Here is a 20,604-nt window from a genome sequence, read left to right as displayed (position 1 = left end):
TGTTATTGCTCACTTAGCAACAGGCACATCTGCAAAGGATGGCATTCATTTCCCCATTAATACCTTTCTATCAGTATCAAAGAGCTGTACAGCTGAGTCTATATTCCCCCAGCCAGGGAGATAACAAGAAATGCCACATTAATCTTTAATGCTTTTCTTTCTAACACATGTCATGTGGATCTCAATAGCTTTGCCATCCATATGTTACAAGCCATCCCTTTGTGGCCCTGTAATAGTTTGTAATGAAAGGAAAGGTAGCAGTGTGCACAGACTTTTTTCTCACTTTTTCTCTGGGGGGAAATTTTCACCTGACAGGAAAAGCTAAAACTATGGGGCAGTCGGGTAAACTGCACCAAGATAGAGTGGCAGTACGTAAGGGGAAGCTGATGTAGATTTCAGAGCCTTATTGTGACCACATAGCATTGTTCCACATGTTAAAAAGTTGTGTTGTGTTTGCCAGTCAAGCTCTGAAAGCATTTCCATTGTCCCGGTGCTCCAGGGTCTTCAAAAGTGTAATAGGTGGTTGAGAAATGAGATGTGTAATTTATGCTTGTAGAACGCCTGAAGGTGCTACTTCAATGTTGGGCCTCTGTATGGGGCCAGGCAGTGTAAAAGTCTCACATATGCGGTATCGCCATACTCAGGAGGAGTAGCGGAATGTACTTTGGGGTGTAATTTTTTCTATGTACATGCTATGTGTTGGAAATATCTCACATTTTCCCCAAACTTCTGGAAAAAAATAAACCTTTCAAAAAACTCATTATGCCTCATAGATTATACTTTGGGGTGTTAGCATTCCAAAATGGAATTTTGTGGGTGTTTCCATTGTCCCGGGGGTCTTTAAAAGTGTAATAGGTGGTTAAAAAATGAAATGTGTAATTTATGCTCATAGATCGCCTAAAGGTGCTACTTCAATGTTGGGCCTCTGTATGGGGTCAGGCTGTGTAAAAGTCTCACAAATGTGATATCGCCATACTCAGGAGGAGTAGCAGAATGTATTTTGGGGTGTCATTTTTGCTATGTGGAACGCCTGAAGGTGCTACTTCAATGTTGGGCCTGTGTATGTGGCCAGGCTGTGTAAAAGTCTCACATGTGGTATCACCATACTCAGGAGAAGTAGCAGAATGTATTTTGGGGTGTCATTGCAAGTATGCATGTACTGTGTGAGAGAAATAACTTGTTATTATGACATTTTTGTGTAAGAAATGTATTGTGGGGAAGAAAAACAACATAAAAAAACTCACCATGCCTCTTACTAAACACCTTGGAATGTCTACTTTCCAAAAAGGGGTCATCTGGGGTTATTTGTACTTTCCTGGCTTGCTAGGGTCACAAGAAATGAGATAGGCCTTCAGTACATCAGGTGTGATAATTTTTCAATGATTTGAGACTAAATAATATACACTAATTTGTTTTTGTTTTTTTTACTAAAGATATGTAGCAGTATAAATTTTGGCCCAAATATATGAAGAAAAATTACTTATTTGCAAAATTTTACAATAGAAACTGAAGACATTTTAAAATAATATAAGAAATGCACTTACATTACGCAAGTAAAATAATAGCCTCGGTTTAAAATATTAGTTTGCCGGCAAACAAGTAAAGCACTCACACTTCCGGGTCAGGGAGGACACGATGTCGTCGGCATCTTCCTTTCTCTAAACATGCCACATGATAAAGGACATGGTCAGTGATTGTAGGCTTGGCGGTGTGGTTGAGGAATGAGGAAATGCTGCAGGAGACAGAGACTTGGAACATGAGACTCCTGGAGAGCATTTCCAGTTACAGACCTTTTCACAAATCGGTGACCTATACATTCTTGAGCTTGAACTTGACACTTGATTTAATCTTTAGGGGGACAGGCACAACTTTTTTGACGATATGTGTTGCCCTTATTTATTTTTTTCATTTTCACCAAACGTGGAGGATACAATGCACTTTCTTTCAAGTGTCATTACAATTACACAACGGACATTCCTGTCACCTGTAAAAGGAGATTTTATCGTTCTTCCAAGAACATTACTTTTGTAGAGTAAAAAAGTACTCTGCAATAGACTGGAAATTTTACAGTTACTGGGCAATTTTGTGCTAGAAGTAAAATCAATCAGCAAACTGCTTTTGTTATCCAGAAGACACTGCAATTTACCCATACAGGGCAAAGAAGAACAGGATTGCATTAACCCCCCTCCCCCAACCTCACAAATTTGTTTTGTGTTATATAAAGCTTACCATTATAAAAAAAAAAAACTGTACTGGGCGTCTACCATTGCTGTCATTCTTACCCAATGTTCATAACGTGGTTCTAAAGCCTTAGGATTTCTTACCTTAAAGCGGGAGTTCACCCATTTATTAATTTTGTGACCTTTTCCCCTTAGATTCCTGCTCGTTTTGTCTAGGGGAATCGGCTAGTTGTTTTAAAATATGAGCAGTACTTACCCGTTTTCGAGATGCATCTTCTCCGTCGCTTCCGGGTATGGGTCTTCGGGAGCGGGCGTTCCTTCTTGATTGACAGTCTTCCGAGAGGCTTCCGACGGTCGCATCCATCGCGTCACTAGTAGCCGAAAGAAGCCGAACGTCGGTGCGGCTCTATACTGCGCCTGCGCACCGACGTTCGGCTTCTTTCGGAAAATCGTGACGCGATGGATGCGACCGTCGGAAGCCTCTCGGAAGACTGTCAATCAAAATAGGAACGCCCAGTCCCGCAGCCCATACCCGGAAGCGACGGAGAGGATGCATCTCATAAACCGTAAGTACTGCTCATATTTTAAAACAACTAGCCGATTCCCCTAGACAAAACGAGCATCCATCTAAGGGGAAAAAGTATATTGTAGGGGTGAACCTCCGCTTTAATGCATTCTATCATCATTCATATCATTGCTATGGGCCAGGCTGCATTCGCTAAAACGTGTTAGCATTTTGTACACTGTGTCTATTTTTTTTTGTATAATCAGTATTTATTGAAGGAATAAAGGGAACAGAAAATAAAGAGGGGGGGGGGGGGAAGGGAGGTATATAAGGTATAGGACAGGCACGTCCAACGGGGTTGTTACATATCACAATCCGGCCTCGCAGGACCGTCAAACAGCCAAGGTTTACCTCGGACAAATTATAACTTATATGCATCTATCATCATCTTTATTAAACGCAATTGTAAGCCCGGGGACCACCACGGCGGCCGCCACCCAAGAGGGCGCCGGCAGCCGCGTCAGCCCCAGGGCGGCAAGGTAGCCAGGTGGGCGGCCTTCTAAGAGGGCACGGAGGCAAACAACAACAGAACGGAGCCTCAGAGGAAAAAAGCTAAGGTATCCGCCGAACCCCCCGAACCCGGGGATGAGCCAGGCAGGGAGTTCAAATATGTGCCATTGCAAGAAGCTAGAAACAATAGGGGGACTAAGAGGCCGCAAGGCCCGGACCCGGATCCGCGCCCACACCCAGGGCGGAGGGGGGGGGCACTGAGGCCTCCAACTACCACCCACCGCCCCCGGGTGAGCCAGAGGGCCAGGGCCATGGGGCCAGCCAAGGCACTTAGGCGGGGCCGTGATATCAGTCACGGTCCAGTAGCGGTTTACGGTTAACCTCTCAGCGTGTCTAACATACACAGGCATAAAAGTCCCACTGGCAAATATCACAGAAATTAAGAAAAGAGATAAAACTGAAGGGTAAGAGAGAGGGAAAGAGGGAGAAGCCCCAGAAACTGAGTAGTAAATGAGAGGCGTAGAGAGAGCGAAGAGGGGGAGAGGATGAGAGGGGGTAGGGAAAAGAAGGAAAGAAGGAAAAAAGAAAAAAGGAAGGAAGGAAGGAAAAAAAAAAAAAAAAAAGGGGGAAAGGGGAAGGGGGGATAAGAAAGGGGGGAAAGAGGAGCAGTGCGTACCTCAAAAGCTAGCGAAGGGCACATCCACTTCCACACCGGGCGCATCACTCCAGGCCAAAGTTCCATCATCGACCGGCCACGTCCTTATCTAACTAGCAAGGGGCTCATCCTCTCCACCAGCGAGAGCCTGCAGCCTGCGGGTCTTAAGGGAGGGCTCCGCAAGTTCCAGCAGGGCGACATCTAGGCTACTGGGAGCTAAGTTAGGGTCCGAGACGTAATCCGTCCACGGCGCCCAAATGGCCGTATGCTGTTCGCTACGGTCGCGGCAGGTCGCCACCCACCTCTCAGCCTCTCCGATGGCACTCACCACCCGCGTCCAGTCCTCACGACCAGGGACTTTGGACTGCTTCCAGTAAATTGGAAGCAGCCGCCTGGCTGCGTTAAGTAGATGTGGTATAACACTTTTCTTATACTGACTTAGAGGGACTGTCGGGACATGGAGAAGGAAGTGCACCGGAGAGAGGGGGATATCAATTCCCGTGATTATCAGTATCTGATCTTTAACGTCTGCCCAGAAGGGTACAATCAAGGGGCAGTCCCACCAAACATGGAAGAGCGTGCCCCTGTGCCCACACCCGCGCCAGCACAACCCGGATTCAGTAGGGTAAATGCATGCCATGTCTGCCGGCACCCGATACCAGCGAGACAAAATTTTAAAATTTGTCTCTTGGGTTTTAGAGTCTACCGAGGAGGTATGAGTGAGGCGGTAGAGATGGGTCAATTGTGTTTCCGTCAGGACCTGATCCAGATCCCTCTCCCATCTCCGTATATAAACAGGTGTAGGCAGAGGGGCAGCAGACCCCAGCAGGCGGTACAGCTCCGATACCAAGTGGGGGGTAGGATCCTCACTAGCAAAAAGACTTTCAAACGGGGTAAGAGAGGAGGGGTCCCTGATCCTATGGCCCTGTTTCCCAAAAAAGTGGTGCAGCTGCCTATAGCGCCAAAAATTCATCCGTGGGCCGTGTTGTCCCGTAGGGAGGGCCTCATAAGCTAGGAGTTTACCATCTTTTATAAGTTTCCCGCAACTGGCGTTTCCATCATCCAACCATGGTTCAAAAAAGGCTATTTGTTCTCCCGGAGGGAACCAAAGAAAGCCACCCAATGGGGCCAGCGGCGACACAGGGGGAGACAATTGAAGCGCAACATTCATTCTGTCCCAGACCGCAAGTACATGCTTCGTCAATGGGGAAGTCGTCTCTGAAAGTCCCCTGTGTTCCCGCTGTAACCATGGTGCGTATGATAGGTTCCGTCCCGCAAGACATTTCTCCAGTGACACCCAGAGTTTCGAGTGAGTATGGAAACGCCAATTGAGTATCCTCTGAAGAGCCACCGCTCTGTAATATCGCCTAACGTCAGGGAATCCCAATCCCCCCTCTTCCTTAGAGCGTTTCAGCATCTTAAGAGCTATTCGGGGCTTACGTGCATTCCAAACAAACTCAGTTAGCATGCTAGAGAGGCGGTCGAAGAACGGCCTGGGCAATCGAATCGGAAGCATCTGAAAATAAAAAAGGATGCGGGGCAAAACGTTCATTTTCACCACGTTCACCCGGCCCAGCCAGGTGAAGGCAGTGCGAGTCCACTGGGAAAGGTCCGCCTTAATTGCGGCTAGCAGGGGGGGGAAGTTGGCATTGTATAGGGCGTCATATCTATCTGTGAGCTGTACGCCTAGATAGCGCAGAGATGTCTTGGCCCATGAAAATGGGAAGGCGTCCTTAAGTCTCTTCGCTAGATCCGGTGACAAGTTAACGGGGAGGATCTCAGATTTCCCATAATTTATTTTAAAGTTGGATAGGGTTCCGAAGTGTTTAAGTTCCTTCAACAGATTCGGCAACGAGATCAGGGGGTTCTCTAGGTGGAAAAGGACATCATCAGCATAAGCCGAAAGCTTATGCTCCACATTCCCGACCTGCAGACCCTTAATATCACCGTTTGCTCTAACAGTGCGGAGCAAAGGCTCTAGCACCAGAGCAAAAAGGAGGGGTGAGAGAGGACAGCCCTGCCTCGTGCCGTTCCTGATGGGGAAGCGGGAAGAAAGGGTACCGTTCACCTTCACTTGTGCACATGGATCAGAGTAAAGAGCTAAGACAGAAGCATACATGCGGGGTCCCAGGCCTAAATGGCTAAGCACCTCCTGCATGTATGACCAATCAACCCGGTCAAATGCCTTTTCGGCATCGGTTGATAAGATAAGGTAGGGCTGGGGGTCTGTGCGGGAGCGGGCCCAGTGTATAAGCTGAATCGCTCTCAGGGAGTTGTCTCTGGCTTCCCTACCTGGAATAAAGCCCGTCTGATCAAGGTGCACAAGTCCGGGCAACAGATGTTTGAGCCTATTAGCCAAAATTTTTGCTAGTATCTTCACGTCCAGGTTGAGGAGCGAAATAGGGCGGTAACTCTGTGGAGCGGCTGGGTCCTTGCCCTCTTTCGGAATTACCGTGATGTGAGCTAATAAAGCTTCCGGGGGAATTGTTTTGCCCTCTGCTATAGAGTTGAAGTAACTCAACAAGGGTGCCTCTAAATGGGAGAGAAATGTCGCATAGTAGGCCTTAGTGAACCCATCCGGGCCCGGGCTCTTCCCATTGGGTAGAGACTTAACTGTCAGTCTGAGCTCAGACAGGGTAATTGGTTGTTCTAAGATTGAAGACTGATCGTCCGTGAGTGAAGGGAGACCCGACGAGGTCAAGTAGTCTCGAATCGCCTGACGCTTGGTGTCCCACGCCGAGGGGGGGAGTCCAGAGTTCAAGTTGTATAAAGTGGCGTAGTAGTCCCGAAAGCCCGCGGCAATTTTAGAGGACAGCACCGTCGGCTCCCCCGAAGGGGAATACAGCTTGTGGACATGCATCTGCGCAGTCCGAGCTCGCAGCGCTCGCGCTAGCATGCGCCCGCATTTATTCCCATGTTCATAGAACTTATGGGACATGTAGCGGAATCGTTTGTGCGTCTGTCTGTCCAAAAGGCGCAGGAGCAATTCCCGCAGCTCAGTCAAGTTACTCAGTGCCTCTGGTCCCCCCGTCGCCTTATGGTGGAGTTCAGCCTTCTGGAGGGCGGTGTACACCCTGTGAAAGTCCGCCATGCGTTCCCGCTTCAACCGGGACCCCTGAGAGATCAATGCCCCTCTAACCACGGCCTTATGGGCCTCCCACAACGTGCCCTCACTCACATCTCCTGTAGAGTTTTCAGAGAAGTAATGGGACAAGGTACCCGAGACTTCGCCCACCACCCCCGTATCGTCTAATAAGTTATCATTGAGCCGCCATGTCCAGGAGCGTCGCGATCCCGAGGGAAGAGCAAGGACGACAGAAATCGGCGCGTGATCTGAGATGGTGATCGAGCCTATAGAGGCAGATTGCAGGAGTTCCAGTGTGTTCCGGTCCACATATAAGTGGTCTATGCGGGTATAAACGTCGTGTACCTTGGAATAGTAGCTAAAGTCACGGTCAGTGGGGTGTAGCAAGCGCCAACTGTCTGTCAGCAGGAGGGACTGAAGGGATTTGCGAAAATGCTTAAGGAACGCATGAGAATGCGTTGGTCTAGCGTGGGATGTGTCCAGCAAGGGGTCAGGGCTGACATTGAAGTCTCCCCCCAAGATCAGGAAGCCCTCTCTAAATTCCCCCAATCGTTCCAATGTAGAATCGAGGAAACCCAACTGATTTGTGTTAGGGGCGTAGATGGACGCTAACGTGTATATATGTCCCGCTAGGGAGCCCTTTAAGAACACATAGCGACCTAAAGGGTCAATCAGGGTATCAGTGGGTTGAAAAGGGCACGACCGGTGTATGGCAATAGCTGTACCCCTGGACTTAGGGGTCGGAGACGTGCTAAGAAACCACTGGCTAAAAAGATGTTTAGGGAGCTTGGGTAGCGACCGTGGCGTGAAGTGGGTCTCCTGTAGGAACACCACCTGTGCCTTCAGCCGCTTCAACTCCCCCCAAAGCTTGCTACGTTTGTGAGGAGAGCACAAGCCTCGAACATTATAGGAGCTTACCTGCAGGGTGGCCATAGGTAGAGTCGGAGAGAATGGAGTTGCTGATCATTGCGAGGCGCCCGGTGTGGAAGGCAGAGCAGTAAGACGCACCTAGGAAGAGGAGAGAGGGGGGCAAGACGAGGGAAGGGGGAGGGAGAAGAGGAAAAAAGGGGGGCATAGAAAAGAGATAGGAGGGAGATAAAAAAACAAGCATCAAAAAAACGTAAAGACATAGGAAACATGACAAGATGGCCTAGGCCAAACAGTCTAACGGAATCACTATGGACCCTGTCCGGGACCCCAGTCCTTACGGAGGGGGGGCTCGGACCCCAGTCCAAGATCCCAATGGGGATCAGTACCCAAAATGAGAGGGTGGCCTACTGGGGGAACGTGGCCAACATGGAAAGAGGGAGAGGGGGGGCATCCGCCATCGTCCACCGCGTCAGACTTGGGGTGGTGAGGGTGAGAGGGGCAGGGAGCCGTAAAATCACTAGTGAAGCAGGTACAAAGGGCACAAGCACTGCCAGGCCTGTGGTAGGCGGGCGTCAGCGTGCCAATGTCAGGATTCTTCCAGCATCTCCAGCCGGAGATGTAAAAATAAAAAAGAGAAGGGGAGGAAGAAGCTGCATAGTGAGCCTATGTCCAAAAGTTCTTCAGTCTCCGACCGGATCAGGGCCCTGTGAGGATTCAGAGATGCGCTGACCACGTCCTCTTCTGCGGTTCCTGCGCTTGGCTGTCTGCCAAGGACCTGAGGGTGGAAGGGAGATAGTGGGGAGAGCCGAAGAGGTCCTCCAGTCTGGGAAGTCCACCGGGTCCAGGTCGAGGGAAGATAAGAAGTGCGGTAGGTCATCTTTCGTGCGAAGGGTCACAGTTCTGCCTTCTTTAGTGGCCTGCAGATAAAAGGGGAAACCCCATCGGTATGACAGGCCTGCTTCTTGTAGGGCTACCAGGAGAGGCCGCAGCAACCGTCGCTGCATGAGAGTGCGTCTGGAAATGTCTTGGTAAAAGGACAAGTGCGCACCGTCAAAATCATAGTGGGATTTACCCCGCATTTTTTGCATGATACGGTCCTTAAGCGTATATTTATGGAGTTTGCATATGACATCGCGCGGGTTATTCACATCTTGGGACGGGGGCTTGAGAGCTCTGTGCGCGCGGTCAATTTCCACCACAGCAGTGGCAGGCAGGCCCAAGATATCCTTAAATATGTCCTCCAGGGTAGGAACAATGTCTCTGGCGCTTGTCGCCTCAGGCAGGCCCCGTATCCGGATATTCGCCCTGCGACTGCGATTCTCCATGTCATCTAAATGGCACAACAGGGCCTCTATCTGGTGACTTTGAGCGGAGCATGTTTCTTGTAGTTGGGAGATGACTGGGAGCACATCCTCCAGCTTTTGTTCCAGGGTTTCCACCCTGTTACCTAGGTGGGTAGTGTCAGCCTTGAGCTGGGCCACGTCTTCCTTCAGGGCCCTCTCGACCCGATCCGCAAAGCGCTCCAAATCTGCTTTGGTAGGGAGGGCCCAAATATGGCGTCTGATGTCCGCGTCTTCCAGAGGGTCAGGCCCCTCTGACAGGCCCAGTAGTGAGGAGGGCGAGCTCGGGGAAATCGGGGCCGTCGGGTCACTCACCAGCGATGGGGAAGGCACAGGTGAGCATGTCTGTAGCTGGGATCGAGACGTGGCAGCCTGTGAAGCCTGCGCTGCGTGCTGTGATTTCCCGGCCGGCGCCATCTTGGAGGTCTCGCGGCCGCTCCTATTTGGCTCCGTGAGGAAGGAATCCAGCTGTCCCTGCTTTGTGCGGTCTGCCCGGGGGGGCTGCGAGGATGCCCGGTTCTTGTGTGACATCCTAGGAGGTGTTCGGCGGAGATTTCACTCTCTTAGCTGTGATAATGTGCGGCGGTGGAACGGAGCAGCAGACACACACGTCCTCACTCCTCCATAGCCAGGACACGCCCCCCACTGTGTCTATTTACATGTAGCAAATAAAGTTCTAATAGAGGAGTATAGCAAGTTGCTGGCTGGTTTCACGATGGACTAAAGCATTGGGGACAAAACATCCCATGGGGGGCGACACCAAAAGAGGATGATCGGGGCTGCTCTGTGCAAAACCAGTGCACAGAGCAGAACAGGTAAGTATAACTAATGTTTATTATTCAATAAGAAAAAAAAACATACTAGAAAAAAAGCAGTTTTACTTACCCGATCCCCTGCTCTGTTGGCAGCTGGCCTTCTCCACTACCCCTTACCCAGCTGTCCCTTGGTGTCCTCAAATCTAATGCAAGGATATGGGTTCTGCATTGTAGTTGATGATATCAGAAGACCTGTAACTGCTGGGGTGTAGGGGAGAAAGGGAAGGAACCTGTGGTATCGAAGGATTGGATAAGCAAGACTGCTTTTTCTGGTACCTTAGACCTAAACAAGCATTAAACCCTTGCAATGCAGGGGCAGCCCAAATGCAAGGGAATTTTTGGTTTGCCTGAGTTCAGGTTTAAGCTTTTAAGCTACAGACAGCAAGCCACCTAGAATTTTTAGAAGGAGGTTGGCAATGGCAGCCTACATATATCTCTCAGTATCTGTACTGGGGCAGTATGGTGCTGCCATTGCTGACTTCCCCTTTTGAGAAATCAGAGTCATTGACCTGGAACAGGTATGCAGATCAGGACTTTACATTGGCTTTCAAATTAGTATGCTTGTTTCGGGTCAGTGAAGCCAGAGGCAGCTAGGACTTTATAAGGAAGCCAGCAATTGCAGCCTGTGTATTTCTCTCAGTACAGGTTTCCTTTAAAGCCTACTTCCAACTTTTTTTAAACTACTTGCTCTGTGATGCTGTGCTTGTCCTGCTAGATGTTCAGCACCAAGAAAAGATAATCCGCTTCTTATGCGCCTTTCATATCCCAGTGTCATACAAGGAACCTACCATTGTGCTTGGTCCAACTATTATCCGCACACTGAGCTTCCGGTCAGGGGGTGCACATTATAATCTTTACATCATCACCATCACCATTTAGTACTGTCTCAACAGGCACTCTAATGCCGCGTACACACGATCGTTTTTCGGCATGAAAAAAAATGTCGTTTTTAAAAACGTCATTTAAAATCATCGTGTGTGGGCTTCACATCGTTTTTCGGCTTCTGAAAAACGACAAAAAAAAATTCGAACATGCTGCATTTTTTTACGTCGTTTTTTAAAATGTTGTTTTTCGTGTTGTAAAAAATGATCGTGTGTGGGCTAAAACGATGTTTTAAACCCGCGCATGCCCAGAAGCGAGTTAGGAGATGGGAGCGCTCGTTCTGGTAAAACTACCATTCATAATGGAGTAAGCACATTCATCACGCTGTAACAGACAAAAAAGTGCGAATCGTCTTTTACTAACAAGGAATCAGCTAAAAGCAGCCCAAAGGCAAATAGAACTTCCCCTTCAGAGTGCCATCGTACGTGTTGTACGTCACCGCGCTTTGTTCATCATTTTTCAAAAACGATGGTGTGTGGGCAACATCATTTTTAATGATGAAGTCGGAAAAACTTCGTTTTTTGGACATCCTGAAAAACGAAAAAAAAAAATCATGCCGAAAAACGACCGTGTGTACGCGGCATAAGAAAAGCAATTGAAGAAGGAGCACAGGCGTGGCTCTAAATGCAGGGCTTAAGAACTGGCCACATATTAGGATACAGTACAGCCAGGAGCCCGCATGTAAGAGTGGCTCCAGGGGACCCCACAAGGGGGTAGAACCATAATATAGACCCGTGTTTCTCAATCATGGTTCCTACTAGGCTCACCTGGGATGTCGTGAGCACAGAACCCAGTCTGCCCTGGATCAGGCTCATGAGTTGCCATGGTGCAGGTAGGCTTACTGCAAGACTACCCCCAGCATTCAGAAGAAGATGGAAGTTCTCCTTGCAAAAACCAGCCGTGTGTACATTTTCGTCGAAGAAACTGTCGAGAAACTCGACGAGCCAAAAAGAGAGCATGTTCTCCATTTCCTTGGCGGGAATGGACAAACTTGCCTTGTCGAGTTTCTTGACAGCCTGACAAGGAACTCGACGAGGAAAACTATGTGTTTCGCCCGTCGAGTTCCTCGTGTGTACGAGGCTTCAGACACTGTAAATTAGCAATCAAAATCTGTCAAAATTTTCTCGGCCATACTCCTTTTTATCCATGTAAGCATGAATTGTAATTTAAGTACGGTACATATTCTATTATATTTCCCTCTGGACCATTTGGGGGTCCACTTGAGACCTTCTATATTTTTCAAGTTGACTGCCACTGATTTAGAGTGTTCAGAGTCACTCTTCACCAGACTTCTTGAAAAATATCTTTCTGCCTTCATCTTACAATGCCCTGATAATTTGCCGCTATACTGAATAATGTTGTTCGCTTTAGTGGCTTGTTGATTTGTATAGCATATTTGATATAGATGTACTCTTTGTTACTATAGCTGAAAGTAGGCTTTCTACATATACCACTAATATTGAAACATTATTTATACTTTAGCTCTGTGAAGCAGCCTTTTGTTCTGCTCTGAAAGCATTGCTGATGGATATCTCTAGGATGAATGTATTCTGCTATAAAGTTTCATAGTACTTCAGCCCTGGAATCACTAAGTACATGCTGATTACATATTACAGATTCACGTGCACTTCAAGAGCATTGTGCTTGAAATGCCGTCCATTTCACAGCTGAATAATATGCCATTTTCAGACTGAATTACAGTAAATATAGCTGTCCAGCGTTAAACAATTTTCATAAAGAACAATTTTCATAAAGAACATTAAGCTGAAAAGAGTCAGCTTAATGTGAGTGGCCCACTCTTTCTAACATACTGGCCATAGACCAAGCAGGTCAGACTGTGAAAAGTCCTGTGTTCTTCAAGTTTCATCTGGCAACTTTGATAAATCCAATGGCAAATTGCTGGTAGGGCAGCTCCGGTGGCTGCAATGGGATGCAGGAACAGAGGGGATGTCTACTACAAGAAGAAAAGAGTATTGTGGGGAATTGGTGTCAAACAATTATACCATTGGAGAGTATCATCCCAATAGAGTCATTTGAAGAATTTGTATGTGTTGTAGGACTTGAAATATACCCTTTAATGATTATAACCACAGCTATTGCAAACAAATCCTTAAAAATATTATAACTTTATTTGCATGTTAAAAAATACATCACATAAAAGTACACAATTTCTAATTAGATGCCAATTCTACCACTGCAGGTAGTGAAAAAACATAAGTGTAAAATACTCAAAGATCATATATTGTAGGTCGATGCGTTTCGTGGGATGCCCCGCTTTCTTAGGACCTGGATCTCACATAGACAGAGTAATCACTTAAATTATATTGTACCCAATCCTCTTCAGTTTGGCCATGGGGCATGCCCCACACATTGCGTAAAAGAGATACATTGATCCTGGCAAGCCTCACAGGCCCATGGGGTGAACCATTATGAGGGATAAAGATGTCTCAAAAAAGAGATGTAACATGGAAAACATGCAGTTCAGAGATCTAAGCCCACAAAAGTTGTATCAAAAGGACATGGGAATAAGTATCAGTGGTATAAAAACATCAAATATGCCTTGTGTGGTGTGATGCTCTTTTCTGTACACCATGCTGTCTTTGTTGTCTCCACTGAGATTTATTTTACTTCCTGTTTTGGTTAAATAGTACCCTTGACCACTGTCGCCAGTACATGTGCCCCTTTTGTAAGATTTCCCTTTCATATTCTGGTGACATCTGATATCAGGAACATTGAGATTAATGCTATTAGCAGGGAAAAACATACCAGAGGTTCTAACCCCCCCCCCACCCAAAATTAGTAAAATGTTTTAGCAGGAGTTATTTATTTATTTTTACAGCCCTGTACGTTATTATAGAATCCTTTTAGCGTCAGTAATACCTAATCTGAGCAGGTGTTTGCTAAATGCTGAACGATAAATAAATTGTTTAGTAATTGCTGCAGTAAAAGTGTCCGGATTTGCCATAGCAGTGTGAAATGTAGTTAAATGCAATAGGTGCACATGTTAGGAAAATGCACCATACAATGGGATCCTAGCACTCACAGAGGATTAAAGTGTATCTATAAATCAACACACAAAAATCCTATTTATTGTCCTAGAATGCTCATTGACAGCACTGTATCTATGGAGGAACAGTGCTGTTACCTTATGCCTCGTTTCCACTGAACGGAACGGTTCGGGTCGGTACAGTTTGGAACGCTTAGAATGGTCCGGTCTATTCTAGTGAGCATTTTCACTGCAAGTCGGACCGTCGGGGGCAATACAAGGTTTAGAAAAAAAGCCTAGCGTGTCCACCAATCAGTGGAATGTATTGTAGCTCCGCCCTAACCGAACTGTTCCATTTTCTATGGCCCCACATCTGAAGCAGGACCCAGAATGGTGCGGTACGGTTCGGTTTTATGGCACACTTTCATAATGGAAACAACCAAAATAGCGTACCGTACCGAACCGTACCGAACCGATCCGCTCAGTGGATACGAGGCATTAGACAGCTCTCCTAAATGGGACTACAAACTATTCCTCCCTTGTCTCATCTCCATTATGTAGGGACAAACCTCTTTGTAGTTCACAGAAGATAGCTGGGAAAACTGATAACATTGTTTGAGATTTCAGTTAATTAGGACACTGAAATTCTGACAAATTCAACAGGTATTTTGCTGTACATGCAGAATAATTACTATATTTGCCTGAAAAAAAAAAAGAAAACAAATTCAGCTATCAAATCTAATGACTGGTAAGCTGCAATGAATTCCATTTTTTGGAGGGTTAAGATATCTGTATTAGACATGTTCAGAATGAAAAAATGTGTTTTGTTTTGTTTCAATTAGATATTTACATTAATTTGTTTACCGGTAGTTAGATTTGTTTAATTCGTTTTCAGAATTTGTTTCGCTTATTCGTTTTCGAATCTATTCGAAAAGTTTTTTTATCAATTTAGAAAAGTTTTCGAATTCAAATCGTTTTCCAACTCAAAAACTTTTTGAATTCGAATAGTTTTCCAATTCAAATAGTTTTCCAATTTCCAAAAAGAACAAAATGGAATAGAAAATAAAGGAATCAAATAGAAAACAAAATGTATTTTTATTTTTCTATTCTAATCCTTTATTTTGTATACTATTTTATCCTCTTTGGAAATTGGAAAACTATTTGAATTCAAAAAGTTTTCGAATTCAAAAACGATTTGAATTCAAATTTCGTCTGATTTGTTTTCATTATTTCAGATTCGTTTAAATTCGGTACTATTCTAATTCGGAAATTCAGATTTCCAAATATCGAAAATACAAACCGCACATGTCTAATCTGTATCGCTACCCCCGTAGTAGCTGCTGGATAGGATGGATCCTCTGTTCTTTGCCTCGACCTTCTCAAGAACCTGGCACACCAAGTTTGGAGTACAAACATACAATATCACAGTAAATCACTGAAAGTAATAGTACCCAATAGTAGTGCTATATCAAAGAAAACGGGCACCAAACCAGGTAGTAAAAGAAAATGTAATATATTGTCACCCAATATGGTTGGTAACAACGAAAGCATAAAATGGATAAACAATGGATTTAACACAGTTTAGCATACAAAGTGATTAACAGTAAGGATCAGGCATACCATGACATTTGGCGTCTAGATCAGCATAAACCATAGACCACCTCAAGTACAGCAGTGAGCATTAGCGGAGTTTAATCTCCCAAGTGCTGGAACTATACTGCCAGAGCGCATTTATGGCGGTGATACTAGTTTTAGACCGACTGGGTATGACCTGTCCAAAAGAAAAGATGATGGTACTAGAGGGGGTAAGGGAACAAAGTGGGTTTGCTGAATATTTAATACGGGAGGGCAGTCCTTTAACATGGTCTGCCGGCTATCGTTGAGGGTTCTCTAACACCGTTGGTTCACTTGACGACAGTCCCAATTAACATTCATGAAATATAGGTACAGCATAGGTGTGGTTTAGTCTTAGCAGAGGTGCAAGGTAGATGTGATACGGATGCAGTATAATGTGGTATACGGTTGGTATAGGTAGAGTCTTGATGTGGAATACAGTATGGTATTGGGTACACTTGGTGTCCTGCTCTTAGTGGCAATCACTTTAAAAATAAAACCATAACCAGACATTGGTTGTGCCCAGTACATGGTAAATATCATAATAATTTATTTGGTGATGAAAATAGTATAATTTTCGTATTGCATCATACAAAACTTATTTTACAAAATGTTATATTAAAATGAAACCCCTTGACTGCACTTAGGAGAAAACACATTAATCATTTTGGCTTTGCACATCGACAGCGAATAGATTAAAGTGAATTTGTCACCTCGGAGTCAGCGAGACTTGTCACATGGAGCCAATTATTCTGCTGTTTGTTGTTTATACAGATTTGCAAGTTACATATTCAGAGTAGAGCATGGAGAAGTGAAGTCTTGGATCAGCTCTTTAGATCCATTTATATAATTCCATCTTGTATCCTTCTGTCATTATTCCATAATAAAATCACATTTTGCTGATCTTTCCGTAACTGTGTTTCATGTTAAACAGGTGGCACTTTATAGAGTTTAGACAGCTACTTCACCAGCAGATAACCTTACTGGGTAGGTGTGACCATACATGACCTGATTAGAGTGCCAACTGCCAAAATTGGGCAAGAATTGGGTCATACTGGGCTTCCCTTGACATGGGGTGTTGAGGGTGTAACCTGTATTACATGCTTATTTGTGAAACAATTCTATAATTGTAATATATAAATCAAAAACAGTTTATAATTGAAAGTGGTATTAAACGTATTTTTGTTTCCTAAAGGGGTTGTAAAGGTTTGTTTTTTATTTTCTAAATAGGTTCCTTTAACCCGTTCCCTACCGAGTCATTGTAAAATGACGTCGGAGGGAACCCTCCATCCCTCAGACTGGACGTCATATGACGTCCTAGCCTTCTCGGGCGGCGCCGCATTGCTCGGGACCCGGTGCTCGTGCCCGGCGGCCGCGATGTCCGCCGGGCACCCGCGATTGCCCACAGTCACGGCAAGACCATAGATCTGTGTGTGTAAACACACAGATCCATGTCCTGTCAGCGGTGAGGAGACAGATGTGTGTTCCCAGTACAGAGGAACACAAATCGATCTCCTCCCCTTGTGAGTCCCCCTCCCCCTACAGTTAGAACACACTTTAGGGAACATATTCAACCCCTTCAGCACCCCAGATGAAGTATTATTGTTACGAAACATGTCGGGAAGGACTGCTGTCGTTATTGATACCCTGATTTTATGAGCTTGTTTTACCACTGCAATATGTGAGTCTCTTTCTTTTAATAAATTCCTTGTTTTTATACGGAATTATGCTATGTGCGCTCCAATTTCTTCTTTTGCATTGGGATATCTGATGTGTCGTTTCTGGGATTTGCTGTAAACCATCACCTGGTGTGAACCCCTGAATTTCCCTGCCTGAGGTCTTATCAATGATTCCTGGCTTTGAGACATCTGCGATATATCCCCTAAAGTACATCATATTTACAAGCTTGATTGGCCTAGTGGGTATATGCCCTTCTGGGTCCAATCCATCCCTATCATAAGTGGTGGTGGATTTTCTGTCTAGCAATCACCGTTGGATTCTGTCTATTCACTTAGTCACTGGACTCTTTCATATATGAACTTTGTTTTCATTCACCTTCATTTTTTTTACTTTTATTTTTTCTGTCTCCGTCCAGTTTCCTGTCGGTAATATCCATTTATTGGAGGTATATGGACTATTACTAAAGATTAACACTATCCATTGTCACATGTGGTGTTGTATATGAACATTGTTTATTAATTTTATTTAATTTTATTATTTTTTATGAATCCATCACAAGGAATTCCAATCATTTCTAGCGCTACACTTTTTTCTACAACATATTTAACCCCGTCAGCGCCCCCTAGTGTTAACCCCTTCCCTGCCAGTCACATTTACACAGTAATCAGTGCAGTTTTATAGCACTAATTGCTGTGTAAATGTGAATGGTCCCAAAAACTTGTCAAAAGTGTCCGATGTGTCCGCCGCAATGTCACGGTCACAATAAAAAAAACATCGCAGATCACCGCCATTACTAGTAAAAAAAATAAAATGCCATAATTCTATTCCCTATTTTGTAGATGCTAACCGATCAAATACGCTTATAGCAATTTTTTATTTTTTTTGCCAAAAATATGTAGAAGAATACGTATCGGCCTAAACTGAGGAAAAAAAATGTTTAAAAAAAAAAAAAATTATGATATTTATTAAATCAAAAAGTAAAAGATATTGTGTTTTTTTCAAAATTGTCGCTCTTCTTTTGTTTATAGCGCAAAAAATAAAAAACGCAGAGATGATCAAATACCACCAAAAAAAAGGGCGTCAATTTTGTTTGGGAGCCACGTCGCACAACCGCGCAAGTGTCATTCAAAGTGCGACAGTGCTGAAAACTAAAAATTGGTCTGGGCAGGAAGGGGGTGAAAATGCCCTGTATGGAAGTGGTTAAATAGTGTAGCTGCTGACTTTTAATAAGGACACTTACCTGTCCTACTCGCCCGCGCTGATGGCCCCCCTGATGCCGATCCCTCGATCGGTGCAGGTCCCGCGCCACCATTCACACTAAGGGAAACAGGCAGTGAAGCCTTATGGCTTCACTGCCCATTTCCTACTGAGCATGCGTGAGTCTCGCGCCGACTTGTGAATGGGCGGCTGCTCTCTGGGAACACACACAGTTCCCAGATCACATTTTGACCAATAGTACGCTTTTAGTATAAGGGTGTAATAGGTCTAATATGCTGGAATGACTTGAATACAAGCAAATCTATAGAATCTGTTTGCTGTTGACTTCTTTTCCTAAAGCGTTACCATGTTGAATTTTCATAATATATTTGAAGCTTCTAGTAGTATTTGTTTTCATTTTAAGAATGTGGTCATGCCAGGCTCTTCCCAGACTCCATTCATAGAACCCCCATGCAGCAGTGCAGCAGCAGGTGTTTTTGTGCCTGAACATGTGAGTTTATAGAATGGGAAAGAGAACACACTTAAACAGAGAGATGTCAATTGTCAGGCCCAGCAGTGAAGCACAAAAGCAGCACCTTTGTTTGTGTTTCATGCCTATTGTAAAGTGAATACAAGCTAGGAGCACAAAGCCCATAGTTTCTTGCTGCGAGCAGGCCAAACGTAGCTCCGGGTCAATAAAACATCCCCTCTCTTCTCACAAAGCCCCAGTGAACGCATGAATGACACTGACAACCCACAATATTTTCCTCAATAGATTCTGTAAATTCTTTCCCACAGAAGTCAACGAAAGGCTCAGTTGTCCTGGACTACGTATTCCGTCATCTAAACCTTGTGGAGATTGATTACTTTGGGCTCCGCTACTGTGACAGAAATCATCAGACGGTGAGTGACTTTGGACATTCTGTTTGTCCAACCATAACGTTTTTCTCTGTGATACCCATTGTCCATATGTATCTCAGTTCAATTAGGGCTCCAGGAATCGAAATATACATTTTACTAATAGCACCTTGTCTTATGTACTGTTTCCTTTCAGAAATATATTTGCATATTACATTTCATATATATATTGCATTTCACTTATCTAAATATTAAAACATATATGTAGTTTTGCAATGGCTGAAAGCATTTATTTCTTATGCAGCCAGTTACACATCTCTTCTGAGAAAAAGGACATCCCCCTTTAATCTTGGAAGAAGTACCTCATATCTTGGTTGGGCAGGATAGCTTCCATGAAAATGACATTGCTTCCTAACTTGCTGTACCCTTTAAATGTTGTCCCTGTCTTTATGTCATTGCATATCCCAATGGCATTCCCGCAGGCGTCTCAGGTTTATTTGGCATGATTCTAGACTAATAGGGCCAGATCCAGAGAGAGAGTACGCCGGCGTATCTACTGATACGCCGGCGTACTTTCAAATTACCCATGTCGTATCTTTAGTTTGAATCCTCAAACCAAGATACAACGGCATCTGGGTTCGATCCGACAGGCGTACGGCTTTGTACGCCTTCGGATCGTAGATGCAATACTTCGGTGTCTGCTGGGTGGAGTTTGCGTCGTTTTCCGCGTCGGGTATGCAAACAAGCTTTTTCAGACGATCCACGAACGTACGCGCGGCCGTCGCATTCTCTTACGTCGTCTCTAGTCGGCTTTATAGATAGACTTGCCATGTTAAGTATGGCCGTCGTTCCCGCGTCAAAATTTTTTATTTTTTTATTTTTTGCGTAAGTCGTCCGTGAATAGGGATGGACGTAAGTCACGTCTAAGTTCAAAAAATGACGCCGTTGCGACGTCATTTCGCGCAAAGCAAGGCGGGAAATTTCAAAACGGAGCATGCGCAGTTCAATCGGCGCGGGGACGCGCTTCATTTAAATGAATCACGCCCCCTAATCGCCAATTTGAGTTCCGCCGCCAGAAATACACTACGCGGCCGTAACTTACGGCGCAAAATCTTCCTGGATTCGAATTAAAGCCAGGTAAGATACGGCGGCGTAGCGTATCTCTGATATACGCTGCGCCTATCCATTTCTATGTTGATCTGGCCCATTGTCTTTAAAAAGGTCCTATTTTATCCCAAGTCCAAGAGGAGACTGGTGATTCCGCATATCATTAAGTGCTATTAACCATCACAAACCATCCCTCCAATCTCCCACTATACATTCTTCAATACACCATTATGGGTCAGCATTAAAGCATACTTGGTAGTGCCCATGGTTAGAGATATGGTTATTTGGTTTACTCCTGGTCTATGGAATCATGTTACAAG

General features: G+C 45.1%; 1 protein-coding gene across 2 annotated transcripts in view; it reads left to right on the top strand.

Moving 5' to 3' along the window:
- Window positions 1–20,604, top strand: part of EPB41L4A (erythrocyte membrane protein band 4.1 like 4A) — a 412,465-nt gene that overhangs the window by 83,011 nt on the left and 308,850 nt on the right. The window contains exon 2 of one of the 2 annotated variants that reach the window (XM_040343421.1): window positions 19,118–19,222. The exons of the other annotated variant lie outside the window; for it this stretch is intronic. Within the exon in view, the coding sequence (XP_040199355.1) occupies window positions 19,118–19,222 (105 nt within the window). The remainder of the gene's footprint in view (window positions 1–19,117; window positions 19,223–20,604) is intronic. 2 annotated transcript variants of the gene reach the window in all.

The sequence above is a fragment of the Rana temporaria genome, chromosome 1 (assembly GCF_905171775.1).
Source record: "Rana temporaria chromosome 1, aRanTem1.1, whole genome shotgun sequence".
In the NCBI taxonomy this organism is placed as follows: Eukaryota; Metazoa; Chordata; class Amphibia; order Anura; family Ranidae; genus Rana; species Rana temporaria.
The sequence above is the reverse complement of the archived record's forward strand: the minus strand, read 5'-3'. Positions and strand labels throughout refer to the sequence as shown.